Consider the following 20,949-nt stretch of genomic DNA (forward strand, 5'->3'; position numbering starts at 1 on the left):
TTACCTTGTGTGGTGTTCTGAGTTCTACAGGTGTCACCTTATGTAATACTCATACTGGTCCTCTGAGGAGAGGTGCTAGTATCACACCCAGGTTACAAACTGGGAGGCTGAGAAACAGAGGTTATAAAAGCAGCCCCCCCCCAACCAAAAAAACAAAAAACACAGCCCCAGATCCAGATCCATGCTTCAAACCCAGCTGTTCTAGAATCCCTAGAAACCCTCTGAATCAGCAAACTGGTCCAGAGAAAACAGACTAATCACAAGGCGAGATGGTCATCTTTCGGAGGAGGTCTCTAGCAGCGCAGCACACTGTTACCTGGAGGCGGAATTGTGACCCAACAGGAAGAGCAGGTACTGCTGAAGGAGGGTTGGCAGGGAGAGAAAGGCATTTTAGGCACAGCATGGACCGTCTGGGGACCTCCGAATCTGCTAACCTGAGTCTGGGCAGGGAAGGGAGGCAGTTGAAGCTGGAGCGGGGAGCAACCTCCACATTACGGAGGGGCTTCTGGGTGGCGCTAAGGAGCTTGAGTTGCATCTTGCAGGTACTGAGGGCCCGTGACAGACTATTATAGACTGGGAACCGGAAGGAAATCCTGAGGAATCCTCAACAATGGGAGCCGCATCTACACCCCACAGCCCTCGGGCCCTGGTTCGCCCGGTTCGGCCAGACCCGGGGGCTGAGAGCAGGCGCCCGTGCTTCTCCCCTCTCTGAACACGGAGCTGATTTCGGCATGAGAGTTGCTCAAATGCTTATGGGACCAATTAATATGTCTAGCAACGCTGTCGGTCGGAAGCAGGGGAGGGACTACAAGTTCAGAGCTCCGAGGGGTCCCCCGGATCAGCCCCTGCTCGGAGGGGACAGCGGGCAGGAGTCACTGGGCTCCGTCCGCCCTCCCGACTCGGCAGAGCCCAGGCAGGGCTCCCGCCGGCGGGGTGAGGGGCCAGCACCCGCCTTCGAAGACGCCCGAGTGCGGGGATGTGTCCTCGCCACCACGGCCGGACGAGGCTGCGACGTGCGCGGGGCCCTGTCTCTCCCAGCAGTCATCAAACGTTAAATGCTCCCCTTTCTCCGCTTCCAGACACTCTCTGCCAACAGCCTGCCAAGCAGGGACCCCCTGGCGGCGGGGACCGCGTCTGTCTCGCCTCCCGAGAATTTGGGGGATGAGCGAGAGTGGCCCCTCGGTGACTTCGGCGGTCGAAGCTCTCGAAGCACAGGAGGCCTAGCGGCGGCTAGTCCGGAAGTGGGCCCTCAGCTCCTCCTGTCTGGGCCCGCGTTTCCCAGGCGGCCTCGGGGTGGGCTTCCGGCGCGCAGTGTATTGTGGACCTTATAGTCCCGCGGGGCCCGATCCCCAGCCGGCGCGCCGTCCGGGGCGGCGGCCGGACTACAACTCCCTCCCGCTCGCGCGGTGTCGCGAGGCCGCCCGGCGTGAGGCGTTCGCGAGCGGGGAGTCTCCAAGATGGCCGCGTGGGGAAGGAGGCGTCTTGGCCCGGGTGGCGGCGGCGGCGGCGGCGGCGGCGGCGGCGCCGGCGCCCGAGAGAGGTGAGGCGCGGGCTGCTCCCTGCGGGCAGCTCGGGGCTGGGAGCCGGCGGGGCTCCTCAGGCTGCAGCGCCGTCCCCGCCTCCGCCCCGCGGCTCGCCCCGGTCCGCCGCCGGGCGCGCGGGGTCCCGGTCCTGGCCGACGCGGCCTCCGCGGAGGGCTCAGGAAGGGGCGATGGCGGGCTGGGCACGGCCGGGCCGCGGCGGGACCCGCCTGAATGCCGCGGGCCGAGCGGCGCCGGAGACCCCGGCCGCCTGGTCGCGCGCGTGGTCTTCTCAGCCGTAGCGAGGAGTGGCTCCTGGGACGGAGGAGGAACGGGAAGCCTTCCCAGCGCGGGGCGGGCGGGGTGGTTCGCACGGTCACCGAGGGGCTTCAGGCTTCCGCGCTGTGACTCCGGGCGGGGAGCCGGCCGCTTCCCCCGGGGGTGATCCTTGGGACTTTGGAGGCGTCTCCGCGAGCGCCCTTGCCGTGGAAGTCCTTTGCAGCGACCTTTCCTAACGAACGGTGCGTGAGTAGGGAGCCGGGAGCTTGTTTCTAACAAGGTGGATCTCGATTTGAAGGACTCATTTCTAGAAGATAAGATTGGAGTCGTTTTCGTGTTTCGTGTTGAATTTACAGTTTTTGCTTCTGGAAAACAGTTTCAGCTAGTAGAAGCCACTAGAACCTGTTCAGGCCCCAGAAGTTTGGGAAAGGATGTGTATTGGTGGAGTCATCCGGTTTGCACTGTCCTGACCATTCTGTTACGAGTGGGCTGGTGCGGTAGATATAGGTCAGCAGGATCTCCGGGTTTGTTGTGGTTTTTCTTGGTGAGGATTGTTGAACAGAAAAGTTCTCTTTCTTTTCTCTTCCCCCTTCCTCCCCTCCCTCCCCGCTCTTTTTCTCTCGACTATTCTGCGTTATTCTCTTTCTTTGATTGCATCACATACTCATTGTGGTCGCCTTCCTGTTTGGTTAGCTGTGCTGATAGACCCCTCCAGCTTGCGTTTTATTCTCGAGCTCGGAGTTATCCAGCCTTGTCCCTGCTGCACTTCCTCTTCTTGGAGAAGCAGCAGTGAATGGCCAGCAAGTATTTTTGTTTTTCCACCTCCCACCTGGTTATTTCTTAGATCAGACCATAAAAAGTTAAAGAAGCGATCTCGATGGTTTCCAGATGGCCTTAAAAACTGGCAAACATTTTCAAGATCTTTAATGCAAACATTAATCCTTTAGTAATAGGAAATAACTGGTTTAAGAAGACTCAGTTGCAGAGAGAGCAGCATTCCTCCTTACTGGATAAAAACAACAGAAAGGGCCAAATGAGGACGCCCCAGACACCATACAGGGGCCGTGCCAGCAAAAGTTACGCTTTTACTGATCTAAGAAATTGGATATTGGGCTTTTTTTTTTCCTCTTTGGTTTAAGACAAGTGTTAATTCGAAACTGAGTTTGCAAACCAGGATCCCAAAGGCTGAAACTAGTCCTTGACTGTGATCCTCAGTTTTTAGGAGAATTTAAGTTAGTTGCCAATGGTTATAAATGGAAAGATTTCTCATAAAACTCCCCTTGAAAAGCTGCGTGGTGGCTCTTTTCGGTCAGGACAGCTGCTTATCATTCCTCACTTGACAGCTTGACTCATAGCAGTTACCTGCCTGGTCTCCTTAGGTGTGCAGGTTGCGCCCTTTGGCCTGAACGGCAGGCTCTGCTTGCACATGCATATGTCGTGTGTCAGCCAGGAATGGGGCGTCTGGTTTTGTGGTTTGGGTGGCACCATCTGTCATCCTTCCAGATAACATGGAGTGGCTGGGGGTACCCCTTTGTTTGCCTCTGCCATGAGGCCCTAGCTGGGCTGTTTCCCTGCGATCCTCCGCGCTGAGTAGGGGATGGAAACATAGCCTGGGCACACCTCCATTCCTGCTCAGTGGGTGGGAAGACTTCCGGGTGGGGCAGGCTGGATTAATTGATTGCCCACACCATAGATCGAAGCCCTGGCATACCTAGTGGCTCCTGTGACCAAAGTAGGCTGATCATGGTGCCCTTAAATGACTTTGTTCCATGTCACGTTTGTGCTGGCTCAGATTTCAGCTCCACGCTGTAAGACCACTTTCCCGAGTTGCTGCACCCACTGGGTTGGAATCTGCTTTATGCTGACACCCAAGGAAACGTCGTCTAGTTTGGGGCATTGGCTGGAGCAGAGCAACGCTTTGGGCAGACTTTCCAGATTTCCCTGTGGCTGCAAACTCTGAAGCCTGCATTGTTTTTGAAGGCCCTGCTTGGTGCCAGACTTTCCGCAGGAGTTACTGTTGTCAGCTGTTAATGACGGTCCAGTTTGGAATACATAGTGTGTGAATTCTTGCTTTACCTGGTTCTTGAGTCTAGAGCTGTGTTAATTCAGTGCCCACTAGTCACGTGCAGCAATTAAGTTTATATTAATTAAAATTAAATAACGTGAAAAATTCAGCTCCTCAGTCACAGTATTCACATTTCAAGTGCCTGGTAGCAACACACGCCTCGTGGCTAATATATTGCACACTGCAGATAGAGAACAGAAAGGTCAGCGCTGGTCTAGACCAAAACAGGAGAGGGGTGGAAATAGCAAAATGAGAGCTGCTTGCATGTTGATTTTTCTCTTCGGTCCATTAGATCTAGGGAACCCACAGTGTTTGTAATGAAGAACATCAGACCCTGAGCTGTAACCTGAATTCTTGTCCAAAACTCCGCACACTGGCAGCAGGCACAACAAACAGATTGCCACTTGTCCTGTCGGCCTCTTTGAGACAAACTGGCCTGTCTGGGAAGGCGCGGTGCAGGTATCTGTGTGTTCTGCTGCTTGGGTGCCAACCTGGGCCAGCTCACAGAGTCCCCCCCGTCCCATGTGGGCTGCCGGGCCCCCGAGCGTCCCTCCCTCGTTCTCTGTGACTGCTGAATGTGAGCGCAGCCCGTGAGGATGCACGGGATCTGATCCTGATCACGGTGTGAGGCGGCAGCACCGTCTAAGGGCCTGGAGTGTTCAGGGGGCCGGGTGTGCTACACTGAGTGCTCAGGTTTTAGGGTGAAACCACTTTTTGTGGCCTTTCCCCTCCCCGGCTCATGCAGGTGTCTGCTCCAGCGTTTCTAGGCAGCCAGTTCTGTGGGACTACTTCCACATCTTCTGTGCTACACTTTATTCCCGGGGACTGGGCCCTCCTCTGCTGTAATCTTTGAACTGGATGGATGTGGCTCTGGCTGGCTGGTGGAGGGTTTAGTTCCCAGAACAGGTGGACCACGAGCCACTTGGGCAGGTGGCTAACATTCCCAGGGCGACGTTCCCCTCATTCTGACCTGGTCATTTCCTTTAGAGCTGAGGACCTCCAGGGGATTTGGATGTTTTCTTGCTCTTGAGTTTCTTTCCTCCTGGTCTGTACGAGTCGTGCCAGTACAGCATCTGCACCCAGGTCCGCGGGTGTGCAGTCCTGAGGGTGTGGGTCCCGCTCAGCTGGCTGCCAGAAGGTTCTGATCCTGGAAGTTGGATGTTGTAGGTTAGGGTCTGCTGGGGTTGGTCCTCTGGGGTGGACCTCCATTTTCCTTGATTCATTCAAGCCGTCGGGGTTCCAGCGGCAGTAACTCGTGCCTCTGTGGTTCAGTCCTTCAGGCCTGACTTTCTGAAGGAGGGAGGGTGGTCTTGTGTCCTGAACCGGGCCTCTGCACTGGCTCCTGGGCTGTCCACTAGGGCAGCCACTGGCCACTTGCGGCTGTCAAAGCATTGGAAATGTAGCTGGTGTGTCTGAGGAACTGAAATTTTTTTTTTTTTTTTTTGGCTGTGTCCGGTCTTCGTTTCTGGGCGAGGGCTTTCTCTAGTTGTGGCGAGCGGGGGCCACTCTTCATCGCGGTGCGCGGGCCTCTCACTGCCGCGGCCTCTCACTGTCGCAGTCTCTCTTGTTGCGGAGCACAAGCTCCAGACACACAGGCTCAGTAGTTGTGGCTCACCGGCCTCGTTGCCCCGCGGCATGGGGGATCTTCCCAGACCAGGGCTCGAACCCGCGTCCCCTGCATTGGCAGGCAGATTCTCAACCACTGCGCCACCAGGGAAGCCCATGAACTGGATTTTAAATTTCACTCAATTTTACTTAAGTTTTAACAGTGCTTGGGCCTTACACTGGGTGGCGCTTTGCAGCCGTCACCTTGTTTGCGCGCCCAGCCCATCCCATCTCACCCCATCTTCACTCTGCGAGCTGGGGCCTTTGCACCGTTTGACACGAGGGAAGCTGGCTCAGAGCAGCAAGCGGTTTTGTCCTTGGACACAAAGCCAGTGAGTGACTGAGAGGAACCGGAATCCAAGGCCTCTCGGCTCCCACTCTTGGTGTGCCGTGGTCTTGTCCCCAAAGCAGAGTTGCCCGGTCCCTGGAGCACCACGGGGAGCCTGTTCCCTGGCACGTGGCTTCCTCTGAAACAACGAGAATGTCAGGTGCCAGTTTGGAAACGTCCTCGGTATTTGGAGCTACAGGCCTGTGCCTTTCAGTCCTAACTGGCCTTTTGAATCCACAGCACAGGAGTTTACTGCTTTGCTTGGCTCCCAAGGAGGTGATTTGGGGTTTGTCAAAAGTGGATTTCCCTAGACCGGGGATGCAGCGGTGGCACCATCCGGCATGTCACAGCTGGTCACGTGACCCTGTGCTTATTGGGTGAAAAGCAACCTGATGCATGGACCTAGTTTAATTTTCAGCCACGGGTGCTCTTAATTACTGTTAATTGTTTTTCGTCTCCTCTCAGTCCTTTCAAACGTACTTTCTCTAAGTCTGTTGGGAACCTGTCAAATTCAGGCCCAGGGTGGGGTGGGGCGGACCAGACTGTGATGAAAACAGTCACTGCCCTCAAGGAGCTTGGCATCACCTCCTCCTCTGTTTGAGCCGAGACTGTGAGCCCAGGGCCGCTCCAGGAAGGGGCCTTAAAGCAGGTGTTTGGGTCGGTTCTTCTGGTTCCAGCAGGACCAGAAAAGGTGGTGGGTTGCAGGGCCAGTGCCCACTGGAGCAGGAGGGGGGCCCCCCTCTCCTTGGCTGGGAGGGCCTGCCCTGTCTGCTCTCTTCCACCCCAAGGGATACAGAGCTATTGGACAGGATTTTTTTTAATGAAAAAATTTATAATTAATTTTCCCATTATAAAAGAAACACGTTTATTTTTTGTTTTTGAAAAATACGGAAAACTAAAATTTAAAAGTTACCTGTTGGGCCACCATCCAGAGAAAACAAACCATTATTGGCCTTTTTTTATGCGGAGCATCTTTGATGCTTCCCACCGGATGTTTTGTCTTGGAATTTTAAAAATTATGTGTTAAACCCATCAAAAGTATGTCTTTACCATATGAAAAGTTATAAACTTGCTACCGTATGTACAACCTTGGGAACAGGAGGCTAAATGAAGGAATCAGCTCCAAAGCCCACATGCCACGTGATGCATTCCTGCAGAACACCCAGAAGAGGCGGCTACACAGTCAGAAAGTAGGTTGGCGACTGCCAGGGACGGAGTCAGGGGAGAAGGGAGCGATGGGGTCGCTTTTTGAGGTGAGGGAGATGTTCTAAAATTGATCGTGGTGTTGGTTGCACAACTCAGTGAAAGTGTCAAGCCACTGACTTGTGCAGTTTAAGTGGGTGAATGTATTACGATAAAGCTGTCATTTAGGAAGCACAAGTCAAAACCACCATGAGATGCCACCTCATACCACTAGGGTGGCTACAAAACCACCGTGAGATGCCACCTCATACCACTAGGATGGCTACTATGGAAAAAACAGAAAACAAAAGTGTTGGCAAGGATGTGGAGAAAAGGGAACCCTTGTGCAGTGTTGGTGGGAATGTAGATTAGTACAGCCACTGTGGGAAAGTGTGGAGGTTCCTTAAAAAACTAAAAATAGAACTACCACATGATCCAGCAATCCCACTTCTAGGTGTATGTCCAAAATAATTAAAAGCAGAGACTAAAACAGATGTTTTTACACCCGTGTTCACAGCAGCATCGTTCACAATAGCTAGAAGGTGGAAGCAACCTATCGATGGATGGATGGATAACGAAACGTGGTCTATACACACAGGGAATATTACTCAGCGTTAAAAAGGAAGGAAATTGACACTTGCTGCAACGTGGATGAACCTTGAGGACATTATGCTAAGAAGCCAGCCACAAAAAAAGATACTGTGTGACTCCACTTACATGAGGTCCCTCCCTGAGCAGCCAGATTCATAGACAGAATGTAGAAGGGTGGGGTGGGGTGGGGTGGGGTGGGGTGGGAGTTGTGGTTCATCGGGGACAGAGTTTCCGTTGCGTAAGACAAAGAAGTTCTGGAGATGGGTTGCCCGACAGCGTCTAAGTGTACTTAACCTGACTGAACTGGACACGTAACACGACATTTACAGATAGTAAATGTCGTGTTATGTGTATTTTACCATAATTTAGAAAAAAATAAACCAAGTGCTAGCGTCTCCCTGGCCCACACTTCCCTCCCAAGCGCAGGCAGCAGCCACCTTAACTCCTGAAATCCTCCACCGTCTCCGTGACAGCACGTGCTTGGTCCTGCATGCTCCTGAACCGTGCGTGTGTGTGCGTGTGTGTGCGAGAGGCGTTCACGGGTGTGGTGCGCCCACTTCCCCTTCAGGGTCGGGAGGGACTGGGCGGCTGTGCCTCCACGGCTTTCCCTCCCTTGGCCGAGTCGCGGTGTCTTTCTCTCTGCTCTCGAGGCTTCTGCTCTCACCAGAGTGCTGCTTTGAACGTTCTTGTGCACCCCTGACTTTGGGAGCTGTCTCCAGACTTTGTGGGTCCCATGTCTGAGGCTCCTGTAATCCCAGGTTCCTTCAGGACTGGCTTCGAGATGGCGTGGGATCCCCAGGGCCGGATTCTGCGCTGGCAAAATGAGGTTTGTTCCTTGGGCTCTTTGTGGCGGCTGCCAGGTTCCCCAGGATTCCCTTGAGGACGATTTCCTGGGTGCTGCCGGAGCCGATTCTGACGGGGAGAGGAGGAGACTGACCCCAGTTGGAGGCAGGTTCGCAAGCCCCCAGGGGGAGCCTGTGACCCTGACCCGAGGCGGCGCCTGCAGCAGCCCCTGTGGCCCGGCAGGCGGTGCTCTTCCGTGCAGGCCAGTTCCGTCCCGTAAGCTCCGTGGAACCTGCCAAATTCAAAGGGTTCTAACGTCGTTCGGTAAGAAGGGGCCCCTTTTCCTTCTGGAGCCCCTCCATTCCCCTCCTCAGAGACAGTCGTAACTCTTGGGTCTTTGTATATCAGCCCAGAAACGTCTGTGCATCTAAAAGCAAATGTACACTTTCTCAGAAGGGCACTGGAGGTCACAGGCTACAAACACTGTTCTGTACTTGACTTTTTCGCTTTAAAGACCCCTCCGTTATCGGTGCGCTCTCAGTTTTATTTTTCAACATGAACCCTTTTTATTATGCTCACTTCACACCTGCAACAAAATGCAAAAATATAGTCGCTTAGGAAGCCCAGCACTCAAAAAAGGATCCCAGTTAGCTATTAGTTGTTGGGTTTTTTTAATCTGCTTTTGTGTACAGGGTTCAAGTTGGGGGTTGGCTGGTGGTGCTCTGAGGTGGTTCAAGGCAACCTGCTGGCCGGGTTCTTTCCTTAATTGGGTTACTTTTGAGCCAGAAACAAAGCAGGCCACCCGCAGTGGGCGCTGCGGTGGCTGGGCAGTGGCGGCCACCTGGCTTGAGAAGCAGCAGTCCCTGTCAACTGCAGGACTGAATCTGGTGGTCCAGGCAGCCTTTGAAACTACATTTGCAGGGCAGAGGGTGCCCCAGCGCCCCCAGCAGGTGGGGCTGTGGGCGCTGACCGCGGGGTGGGTCCTCTGACAAAGGGGGCGCCTGCTGGTGGGTCTGGGTCTGTTTTGGACCTTGTGCTGCTTCCCTTCCCTGCACACGGTGGAGTCCTGGAAATCTGCTTCTGTGTGTGTCACGGTCCATCCTTTCCTGAGCAGGTAAAGCAGGTTTGGCCTCTAAAGCAGAACTGGTGGTGAGCCCAGGTCGGCGTGCCCGCTGGGCGGGCGGGCTGGCTGGCTCCTGAGCCTGCTGTGTTGGAAGGCGCCGGGGAGGGTTCTCCGCGCTGTGGAAGGCTGGTCACTGGTTGGCGGTGACGGACAGAAGTGGGGGGACCGGCCCGCCGTTAAGACTTGGGGCTCCAGGCGGCCTTGGTGGGTGAGCGCCCCATCCACACACCCTCAGCTGTGCTGTCCCGACTGCCCCTGTGCACTGGTAGTTGCTCCCGTGCCATCGGGGCTGAGCCAGCAGCCTGGAGGGACTTGTGGGCACAGCCACCAACCTGTGGAAATGGGCTCGCCCAGCACGCTGTGGGAGGAACCGGGAGCCCGCCCCGGGGGTGGGCGCCAGCGCGGCGGCAGAGGCGAGGGCGGGGTCTGCCCACTGACGTGTCCCCGAGATGGAGCAGTCTGTTCGGACGCTGGGGCTTCAGCTGGGGCTTCCTTGTTGGGCCTGTTTTGTCACTGAACTCAGGTTCACTGAACTCAGGTAGGTTAGGGTTTGGGCAAGAATGTTCTCTCATCCCGGCCTTGACACGCGCGCCTTGCTCTGAGCGTTCCAGAGGGACTGTGTGGCCGGAAAGCTCACCGTGGGCGCCGACAGGGAGGCATCGTCCCCTGGCCGCACTCTGACGGTCAGCGGGGCACAGACCCTCCCTTCCAGGCCGAGACAGGCTTCTCTCCGTGCCTGTCTCGGCTGATGAACTTGAGAGCACAGAGGAAATCTCTGCGCCAGCCGCTCCTGCCAGGCGTGAGGCCCTGCCTCTTAGGGTTGCTTGTCTGCTAAGTTGCCTCGCAAGGTGCTGGATCCCGCCTGGGAGCCTGTCTCCTTTCTGAGTTAAACCGAATGGGGAGGGCGGCCTCCCTGGCGGTGCAGTGACTAAGACTCCATGCTTCCGATGCAGGGGGCATGGGTTCAATCCCTGCTTGGGGAGCTAAGATCCCACATGCCGTGCAGCACGGCCCCCCAAAAAATCCCCCTGGGAGCACGAAAGGAAGGGCGCCGGTGGCCGGCTCTCCCTCGCCTGTCTCTCCTCCCAGGATTTTGCCCCACAGTCCGGTCTCCGCCGCCTTGAACGCGTAACAGCTTTCCTCTTGGAAGGAAATGCTGAGCCTCGAGGTTCTGGGGTGACCTCGCTTCACAAGCCTTCCCCGGTACCTATGCGCGCAGCCCCTCGTGCAGCCGCTGACCAGGCAGCTCCGAGCCCCGCTCCCAGCGGCCGCCTGGTGTGCGCAGGGCAGGAGACGGCATCTCCGCAGAGCAGCAGCCTCTAACCGGCTCTTCTCTTTCCCCACCCCTCCCTCCTAAGGGTGAGCCTGTCGGCCACAGACTGTTACATCGTGCATGAGATCTACAGCGGGGAGAATGCCCAAGACCAGTTTGAGTACGAGCTGGAGCAGGCCCTGGAAGCCCAGTACAAGTACATCGTGATCGAGCCCACCCGCATCGGGGACGAGACAGCCCGCTGGATCACGGTGGGCAACTGCCTGCACAAGACCACCGTGCTGGCGGGTACCGCCTGCCTCTTCACCCCGCTGGCGCTGCCCCTGGATTACTCGCACTATATCTCCCTGCCCGCGGGCGTGCTGAGCCTGGCCTGCTGCACCCTCTACGGCATCTCCTGGCAGTTCGACCCCTGCTGCAAGTACCAGGTGGAGTACGACGCCTACAAACTGTCCCGGCTGCCCCTGCACACGCTCACCTCCTCCAGCCCGGTGGTGCTGGTCCGCAAGGACGACTTGCACAGAAAGAGACTGCACAACACGGTAGCGCTGGCGGCCCTGGCGTACTGTGTAAGGAAGATTTACGAGCTCTGCGCCGCGTGATCGGGGCCGAGCGGGGCGGGCAGCCGGCCCGCGGGGCGGCAGGGCGGAGCCCGCGAAGGCGTCCGGCTGCACGCTGGTTACATTAAAGACATACCAGAGCGCACGTGTGCCAGGGGGTTTTCAGCTCATCACACTAAGATGTGGAGTCCCGTGACCCCCGGGGGCCTGAGGCTGCGGAAGGCCGACCAGGCAGCATGATGCGACGGAAGCAACGCCGCTGAGGGGATGTGAACGCGCTCGGGGGGTCGTTAAGTATGTTGTTTAACTGTACCATCCAGAGCCAACCAGAAGCTATTGACCATTAAAATTATGAGAATTTCAGCTCCAGGTGTCTGCTCTCTCCGTGACGGTCCCGGTGGGAGCACGCAGGCGGCAGCAGGGGCGCCACCTGTAGCGCGAACAGGCCCCTCCCAGGGCAGCCTCACGCCTCGCCTTGGCCTTGGTCCAAGGCAGCGCAGCTCAGTGCCGCTCAGGGGTGTGGCAGGACAGGTAGGTGGCGAGGCCTGGCAGTCACTGGGTCTCCACTGGGTTCACCTGGAGAGCTGGGGCCTGGGACCTCTTGTCCAGATTCTGATTTAGGAGAACAAAAACTAACATCTGTATTTTTTTTTAAAGCGCTGAAGCTCTCCCGATGTGTCCCGAGTCCAACCTGCTGCCCCCCTCGTGTTCCACAGAAAAGGGGGCCATGCCGGCCCGAGACTCTGCTCGGTCCTCCCTAGAGGGCACTTTTCTAAGCGGCAACCGGACTGATGTTCACGTAGTTTCAAAGGATCCCTCAGGAAGCTCAGACACCAGAGAGTAACAAGGGGTGCGGGGAAGGTGTCAGAAGGGTGCACGGGGGTGATGGGGCCATCTGGTCATAGGGGGACAGCCAGAGATTTTAGAAGAGTGAGAAACTTTGACTTAATTCCAAGGGGCCTGGAAATGCTGGTCCCTCAGTTGGGTGCTGGGTGGTCTGGAACAACAAGGGTAAACTGACAGTGGTCCTAAACAGACCTGTCTTGACCGTGCAGTGCCCACCACCCTCCTGAGCCTGCTGGGTGGGACTGGGAGGTGTTTCTGTAATAAACAGGCCACATTTGGAAAGGGAGCCTGTGGTCTGCCTGCAGATCAGATTCATGGGTGAGGCAGCTGGAGACGGACAAGCTGCGGCCACCTTGGGGCAGCTGAGCAGAAGCTGCCACCGGAAACAAGCCAGGTGCGGATGGGCGGCTCCAGCACACTGAACCATGGGACACATCGAGAAGCCAGTCACATGCTGACTGTTGGCCGCGCTGAACACGATGCTGGGGGACCCTGTGAACGGTGCGAAGGCGGCGGCAGCCTTCTCCCCGAGCCCCAGGGATGGGCTCTGCCCCCAGCGCTAGGTGAGTCAAATACGAGAACTGGGTCAGATGACAGGGGGTCTTCTGATCTCAAGACCCAAATTCAAAGGAGGCGTGCTTCTGCCTGCCCTCAGGGATCACAGCTCAACCCTTTACTTCACGTCCTAGAGTTGAGATCCAGCTGCATTTTACCCCTCGCCCCGGAGGAAGCCCGTCCTCCTCCAGCAGGACAGGCCGGGGGTCTGCGGGAGGGGCGTGACTCACTCCCCCCCCCCCCCCCCCCGTGAGGCAAGGATCCAGTCCAGTCCACGCACACACACCTGTCCCCGTGGGGCAGCCGTGCTGCCGCGCCGCCTGCCCGGACGGGCACTAGCAATGCTTGGGTTTCCGCTCCTTCCTGGCCCGGGACGCCATGAGGCTGAAGAAGAGCCTGGGAGCCAGAGTCCGCAGGTAAACAGCCAGGGAAGGCGCCGCATCGGCCAGGACCACATCCTTCTTTTTCTTCCCCACGGCAGCCAGCACATCTCGGGCCACCTGCGAGGGGCTTCGGCCCCGGGCCGTGGTCTCGTCCATCACTGAAATGAAACGAGAGACTCACCGAGCTCGGGTTCATGCCGGGTGAGGTCAGTCGTCAGTATATACGACCAACACCCCCACGTCAAGTGGTTTAGTTTTAAACTTATTTTCTGAAAGAAAATGAAAACGACCACAGAATCATCAGGTAGCGCTGCATAGAAGGAAAGCGACACCAGGGCCTAACCTCCGTACTTGGACCCGTCGGCCGTGACGGCGTTGAGGGAGAGGTTGGTGTGGATGTACCCGGGGCTGACGACGGTCACCTCGATGTCGTGCTGTTCCACCTCGGCCCGCAGACAGTCGAAGAAGGCCTGGGTCGCGTGTTTGGAGGCCGCGTCTGCAAAGGTCGGTGGCCAGAGAAGCAGGTGAGTGAGGGGCGGGGACGCACGCGTTCCCTGAGTCAGAGGCGCCCGGTCTGGGCCCTGGACAGGCGCGGGGGTGTCAGGTGGTCTGCTCTCATGTGGTTCGGGGAGAACACCGTACACGATACACTCACATACAGGTACGCTCACACACAACCTGACACGGCGCGCACGGTCAGACGTGAACCACTGGGAATGTGTAGGAAGGGCGCGTGGGTGTTCTTTGTGCTGATCCCGCAGGGTTTAAGTGTGAAATTAATCTAAATTAAAAGTTTAAAAAGAACCACTTAATGCCTACTGGGTAAAATATTCAAATGGTTCAGGAGGAAATCAAGTGACCAAGTGCAAGTCCCCGTGCCTTCCGGTACGGTTCCCCACAGGGAGCCAGGCTGCCCGCTTCTCAGCATTCATCTCTCACGCCAACCAGGTGCCTACGCGGGGTGCGACCCAGAAGTCATATCTGTGCGGACGTGGCCTCGCGCTGTGCCTGTTTCCGTGTCCTTCCTGCACGCAGCTCTCCAGCGGGGGACAGACGGGGCTCGTGGTCGCAGGCCACGCCGCGACGGCGCGTCCAGGAGGCTCCCGGCGCGCGCAGGAGCGTGTGCACAAAGCCACGTCTGGCCTCCTCACGTCTTCTGTCTGACAGCTTCCGCAGGATGGCCCTTCACCTGCAGGGGCTGTCCGGGCCCCCGCCGCGCCCCAGCGGCAGCCTCGCTGCACGGCGTCAGGTGCTCTGGGGGGACAGAGGAAGCCTACGATGGCACTCCTGGGAAACAGCATCCCCCCTGGCGGTTTCCAGGTCTGGAGTCCACACGTTCGAGCCCGGGGAGAGGGCATCCGTCAGCCACATCGACGGTAGGTCCTGTGAGCAGCCCAACAGCGTCCAGACTCCGCAGAGCCTCTGGCGGGGCGGCCTGGCCAAACGAGCGCCCTGCGCGGGGGCGGCTCGAGACACACTCCGACCAGCCGCGATTCCGGAGGCACGGCCCGGCCCCAGGCCCGGGAGGACTGAGCCGCCGGGCGCCGCCCTGAGCCCCGGCCTCCACGGCTCGCGGGCTGCATGTAGGTCCTCGGCCGGGCTGTGCCAACCCAAGCGCCGTGACTGTGGCCCCCAGGGCTCCACGTGCTCAACACGCCTCCTGGGTCCTGCCCCTCACAACAGCCCCCACTTCACGAGTGGGGAGACTGCTGCCCGTGGGCTGGCCCACGGGCCCAGGAGGCACCGCCTGGCCCGGCCTGGTGCTTATAAAGCACCCAGAACCAGCAAGTGTGACGCACGCAGTCACAGCCAAGAGGAGGACAAAACTCAGTGGGGCTGAATCCAAGTGAAGTTTGGAAATAATTCGGTACAAAGAACACTTTACAAGAACTCCTCGACCCTGTGTGTGTGTCCTTTTCCCTATTATTGCCTCATCTGCTCTGTCACGTGCGATGCCTGCATATCTATCCCTCAGGCGGCTGTCCTGCGCCAGCGAAGTGAACAGAAAACTGGCAAAGGGAAATAACCGCGCCAGAAACAAGCACGGGTACGGCGGGTGTCTCACGTTGTCTTGGGCACGGCCGTGGAGACTGTCTGATGACATGAGGGGGCGCCGCGGGCTCAGGCGAGCCCCGCGGCTGGCCCAGACACACAGCCAGCACCAGGAGGATGGCTGCGCTGCGTCCGGGCTGACGGTGGTTCCCAGTCCGGCTGGGCGTGCGTGGCCGTCCTTTCACGGTGCGGGGGCGGCTTCGCCCCTCCCCTCCCTTCCCGCGGCTACGCTGAGCACCTGGAGGGGGGAGACTGACAGCTGAGTGCTTCCTTGCAGACAGTGGAGCAGAGAATGCAGTTCCCAGGACAGTTCGTGAAATCACCTCTCAGATCTTTTAACAAAAGTAGAATCTGCTTGCTGGTGCTCGTGACGGCGCAATCTCAACATCCTGGCGTAGCCACTCATGCAGGGAGGTGAGAGTCGGAACTGAAGTCGAGCTGGCAGCGTTCATTTTTGGGTCCTATGTCCACTTTTTGGAACTAATCTTACTGAAACCCTCCCGTGAGCGCCCAGAGATAAAAATACTGAAGGATGCTGTACACAGCACATCACTGCTACTGGTCACCGACTGAAGGGACGCAAATCCTCACGTGTCATGAAAACTACTAAGGAAATTATGCCACATCCATTCGGTTAATGACTGTATATCCACTTAAAGGAACTAGGTAAATCCATATGTGCTGATGCAGAAAGATACACTCTCAAACGGAATAAGTGAACCACAAAACTACATATGACGTGCCCCGGTTTTGCACATTTGTTCCCGTGTAGAAGGATTCGGGAGGCACATGCGGTAAAGTGGTGGCGGGGCAGCGCCCGTGGGCCGACCCTCGGGGGGCACGGCGCGGGGGCCCCGGCACGAGGCCACACGTGGCACGAGGAGCGGCGCCGGGGCTGGGCAGAGGCCCCCGCTCAGGAGCGCGTGCTGGGGACGTCCCTGCACGCTCCGTGCTGAGCGCTTCTCTAACGTCTGCATTCTGGACGGTAAACCTGTTGGTTTCATAATACGGAGAAAACAATAACGGAAATGTGGGAAGGAGAAGGAAGTACTCACATGCGGATCGGAAGGGAACGCTGATTTTGCCCTGGATACTGCTGATGGCGACAACGTGGCCCTGGCGCCTTCTGATCATAGAGGGCAGGAGCGCTGTGGGGAGAGGGCAGAGGGCGCTGCAGCTCATGCTGAGAGCCTGCGGGGGGGGCGGGGGGACTGTTTACTGGAACTCTTAGCCCCTTGCGCCCAGGAGGGGAGGGAGGGCCTCTCCCTGGAGTGAGAACCGCGGCTGGACGTCAGAACGCCCCACCCTGTAGGCGTGCAGACGCAGTGGAAAGACACGGAGCCAACACTGTGCAGATGAGGCTGCTGCTGAGGAGACCATCTCGACGTAAGAACATAAAGCAGTGGAAGAAAATGCAAATACGAGCCCAGAAAAGCCAACGCCCAGGCTGTAAGGACACCACTGACTCCAGGGTCAAACATGGGACAGGCCAGGTCTAGGAAGAAGGAACCAAGGGAACTACGAAGACTGCTGACGCGCCTGTGCTCGTCGTCCTTTTCACCCAAGAGCGTTACCTTTCGTCAGAGCAACTGGCCCGAAGTAGTTCGTCTCCATGACTCTCTTGTCCACGTCCAGGCTGGTGTCCACGACGGTGCCGCGGTAGCTGATCCCCGCGTTGTTGATGAGCACGTCCACATAGCCAAAGCACTGCAGGATCTCCGCAGCGGCCCCCACTATGGCCCCAGGCTCCGCGAGGTCGAAGGTCACCGTGCAAGGCTTGTGAGTCTGCACCTGGCCAAGAACGACAGGAGCCAAACGCAGCTTCAGAGCGACGGGCGTGGGAGCCACAGGCCCTGCTTCTCAGTGCTGGGAGGGCCCGGTCGTGAAGGGACAGGTCACAACACTTCTCCTCTGAAGGATGTGACCTGGAGGAGCCTGCCAACCCTGCTCATACCCGACCTGGGCAGCCTTTCTCCTTAATTGACTGGAAATGCCACGGGGCAGGGGTCACGTACGATGGAAGCATGGCTCCCCTTGCCGCCCTGTGCCAGCCTGGCGCTGCACTGTCCTACGTCACAGAGCTGCTGTCCTTCTCAGGCCAAATCAGTTTCATTCTTCCTTCACAAAACATTTTTATATGCCCCTATATGCTCAACACTGGGGACATGGCAGAAAGCAAGACAGACGTGCCTCTGTCCTCCTAAGGCATGCAGTCTGTGGGGGAGACAGACAAATTCCGTAATTGAAGAGAATGACTAGCCAAGCAGTCTAACTCAGGGGCTGTGGCGGAATCTAAGAAGATGAGGGAGGGGATGTGGCGTCAGAGGGAGCACGGAGAAGGAAGTGCCTGGAGCCCTCCCTCTGCCTGGACAGCTGCACTGGCAGCAGCTCTCTGGAGTGAAATGACATCATGGCTCTGAAGTCTGTGTGAACACTTGCAGCTTCCAGGGGAGTGCTCGGCTGGCAAAGTATAGACAATTTTGGCCAATTCAACCATTAGCTCCATGGTGGCCCCACCCCTGTGGTGGACAGCTGTGGGAAAGGCAACCCACATTTCTGTTGCAGCTCGAAGGAGCCCAGGTAGACAATAGGGACCTTGTCTTCCACATAACAGGACTGCATTCTGATGGTGGATGCTGTTCTGATCGCCGAGCTGCAGCATGGAAGCAGCCTGCACTCTTTTAACCACCACCTGCTGAAGTGGCTTCCAGTAGGTTTAATGGAGTTGCACTTGCCTTCTGGTATTCAAAAATGTAGATAAATCCCCAGAAAAACATTCCTCAGGAAGCCCAGACAATGAACTGACTAAAACAAGTGTCTTAAAGATGTTCAAAGTGCTAAAGGAAGATGTGGACAAAGGCAGGAAACTGATGTATAACAAAACGAGAATATCACTAGAAACAGAAATTATTAAAAAACTCTGGAGCTCAAAAGTACAATAACTGAAATGAAAAATACACTACAGGGGTCCAAAGGCAGATCTGAGCAAGTGAGAGAATCCATGATCCTGAAGAGGGGACAACTGAAATTCTCAAATCTGAGAACAAGAAAAATGAAGAAAAGTGAGCAGAGCCTAAGGGATCTGTGGGACACCACCAAGTGGACCAACACACTCCTAGTGGGAATCTGAGAAGGAGGAGAGAGAGAGAAAGGGGCAGAGAAAACACTGGAAGAAATAACTGCTGAAAAAGTCCCAAATTTAATGAAGGACATGAATCTACACATCCAAGAAGTTCAACACCAAGTAGGATAAACTCAGAGACCCGCACTATGACACATCACAATCACAGCCAAGTGACAGAGAATCTGAAAACTGCAAGAGAGAAACTACTCCTCATAAAGGAAATCCTTACTAAGACTATCAGCTGATTTCTCATTAGAAACCTTGGAGGCCTGAAGACAGTGGGTTGATATATTTATTCAAAGTGCTGAAAGAAGAAAAATGTCAACTAAGAATTCTATATCTGTGTTCTATAACGTCAAAAATGAGGAAGAAATTAAAGTTCCCATATAAATAAAAGCTTAGGGAGTTTGTTACCACTAGACATGCCCTGCAAGAAGTGCTAAATGAAGTCCTTCAGGAGGGAAATGAAAGGAAGCTATACAGTGTAACTCAAAGCCATTTGAAGAAATAAAGATCTCCAGGAGAATAAATACATGGGGAATTATAAAAGCTAGTAGTATTGTAACTTTGGATTGTAACTCTACTCTTTATTTTCTACATAATTTGACAAATGCATTTAAAAACTATTATTGGGCTTCCCTGGTGGTGCAGTGGTTCAGAGTCCACCTGCCGATGCAGGGGTCACGGGTTCGTGCCCGGGTCTGGGAAGATCCCACATGCCGCAGAGCGGCTGGGCCCGTGAGCCACGGCCGCCGAGCCTGCGCGTCCGGAGCCTGTGCTCCGCAACGGGAGAGGCCACAACAGTGAGAGGCCCGCGTACCGCAAAAACAAACAAACAAACAAAAAACAAAAACAAAAACAACAACAAAAAACTATTATTAATCTGTGTTACTGGGCAAACAATGTACAAAGATGTAATCTATGACATGAATAGCAGAAATGGGGGAGGACAGAGTGGAGTTTTTGTGTGCTATTGACATTAAGTTGGTATAAATTCCAATTAGATTGTTACTACTTCAGGATATTCAATGTAATCTTCATGATAATCACATAGAAAATAGCTATAGAATATACATGTAAGGAAATGAGAAGGGAATCAAAGCATTTCACTCCAAAAAAATCAACTAAACACAAGAGAGTAATGCAGGAAATGAGGGACAAAAAAGCTAAAAGACATATAGAAAACAAATAGTGAAACAGCAGAAGTCCCTCCTAATTAGTATTTATTTTAAATGTAAATAGTTTAAACCCTTTAATCAAAAGACTGATTGGCAGAATGGATTTAAAAAAAAAAAAAAAACACCTAACTATATGCTGTCTTTAAGAGACTAACTTTAGATCCAAAGACACATTGACAGGAAAAGGATGAAAAGAGATATTCTATTTAAATAGTAACCAAATAGAGAGCTAGGGTGCCTAAACTAATATCAGACAAAAAAATACTTTAAATCAAAAAAGGTTACAAGAGACAAAGAAGGACATTATATAATAACGTTAAAAGGTACATTACAACAAGAAGGTATAACAGTTATAAACACTTATTACGTACCTAATAAGAGACCCTCAAAATATAGGAAGCAAAAATCAACAGAATTGAAGGGAGAAATAGACAGTTCTACAATAATATTTTGATATTTCAATACCCCACTTTCAATAATGGATAGAACAACCAGACAAATCAATTAGGAAATAGATGACCTGAACAACACTATAAACAAATTGGACCTAACAGACATATTTAGAACACCCCACCCAGCAACAGTGTAATACATACTCTTCACAAGCACACATGGAACGTTCTCCAGGACAGACCATATGTTAGGTCGCAAACAAGTCTCAACAGATTTTAAAAGATAAACATCATAAAAATTATCTTCTGCAACCACAGAGTGATGAAGCTAGAAACCAATAACACCATGCAAACTGGAAACAAGGGGACATTGAACAACCACTGACTCAAAAAAGAAATCACAAGGGACATTAGAGAATATTTAGAACAAAATGAAAATGGAAACATAACATACCAAAACTTACAGGATGCAGTGAAGGCTGTGCTAAGAGGGAAACTTATAACTATAAATGACTATATTAAAAAAGAAGGGGATTTCCCTGGCAGTCCAGTGGTTAAGACTGCGCCTCCAGTGCAGGGGGTGCAGGTTTGATCCCTAGTTGGGGAGCTAAGATCCCACATGCCGTGTAGCATGGCTGGGGAAAAAAAAAAAAAAGAAAGAAAGATCTCAAATCAATAACATATCTTTGCATCTTAGGGAAACAGAGCAAACTAAACTCAAAGCTAGCAGAGGAAGGATAGCGGATTAGAAAGAAGATAAACAAAATATAGGGGACTTCCCTGGTGGTCCAGTGGTTAAGACTCCACGCTCCTAATGCAGGGGGCCCGGGTTCGATCCCTGGTCAGGGAACTAGATCCCACATGCTGCAACTAAAGATTCCACACATGGCAATAAAGATCCCGAGTGCCTCAACTAAAGACTCGGCGCAGCCAAATAAATAAATAAATTAAATATTTAAAAACAAAAATATATATAGAGAGAATAGAAAACAAAGAAAATGAATGAAATCACAAGTTGGTGTTCTGAAAAGGTCAACAAAATTGAGAAACCATTAGCTAGACCAAAGAAAAAAGAAAAGATGCAAATAACTAAAATTAGAACTGAAAGTG

At 54.5% G+C, this 20,949-nt stretch overlaps 2 protein-coding genes across 9 annotated transcripts in view; one reads left to right on the plus strand and one right to left on the minus strand.

Moving 5' to 3' along the window:
* Nucleotides 1–1,419: 1,419 nt before the first annotated feature.
* TMEM11 (transmembrane protein 11) lies at nucleotides 1,420–11,672 on the plus strand. Of its 4 annotated transcripts, none has more exons than XM_055082303.1 (3): nucleotides 2,687–6,987; nucleotides 7,500–8,396; nucleotides 10,835–11,672. In XM_055082303.1, exons 2-3 carry the CDS (start codon nucleotides 8,392–8,394, stop codon nucleotides 11,349–11,351), a joined length of 522 nt encoding a protein of 173 aa, XP_054938278.1. In that variant the 5' UTR covers nucleotides 2,687–6,987; nucleotides 7,500–8,391; the 3' UTR covers nucleotides 11,352–11,672. The 4 variants fall into 4 exon arrangements, with proteins under 4 accessions (XP_007121051.2, XP_054938278.1, XP_028339577.1 ...); XM_028483776.2 differs by having other exon boundaries at nucleotides 6,917–6,987; nucleotides 7,497–8,396; XM_007120989.4 differs by lacking the exons at nucleotides 2,687–6,987; nucleotides 7,500–8,396 and adding an exon at nucleotides 1,420–1,540.
* Nucleotides 11,673–11,790: 118 nt separating this feature from the next.
* Nucleotides 11,791–20,949, minus strand: part of DHRS7B (dehydrogenase/reductase 7B) — a 39,158-nt gene continuing 29,999 nt past the window's right edge. For 2 of the 5 annotated variants that reach the window (XM_028483770.2, XM_028483769.2), the window contains exons 4-7: nucleotides 16,720–16,936; nucleotides 16,201–16,293; nucleotides 13,445–13,589; nucleotides 11,791–13,251 (exon numbers count right to left, since the gene is read on the minus strand). In XM_028483770.2, coding sequence (XP_028339571.1) covers nucleotides 12,834–13,251; nucleotides 13,445–13,589; nucleotides 16,201–16,293; nucleotides 16,720–16,936 — 873 coding nt within the window. In that variant the 3' untranslated portion in view covers nucleotides 11,791–12,833. Of the gene's footprint in view, nucleotides 13,252–13,436; nucleotides 13,590–16,200; nucleotides 16,294–16,719; nucleotides 16,937–20,949 lie in introns of all 5 variants that reach the window. The other 3 variants (XM_055082301.1, XM_028483772.2, XM_028483774.2) reach the window with 3 other exon arrangements.

This window comes from Physeter macrocephalus, unplaced genomic scaffold, assembly GCF_002837175.3.
Source record: "Physeter macrocephalus isolate SW-GA unplaced genomic scaffold, ASM283717v5 random_68, whole genome shotgun sequence".
NCBI lineage: Eukaryota > Metazoa > Chordata > Mammalia > Artiodactyla > Physeteridae > Physeter > Physeter macrocephalus.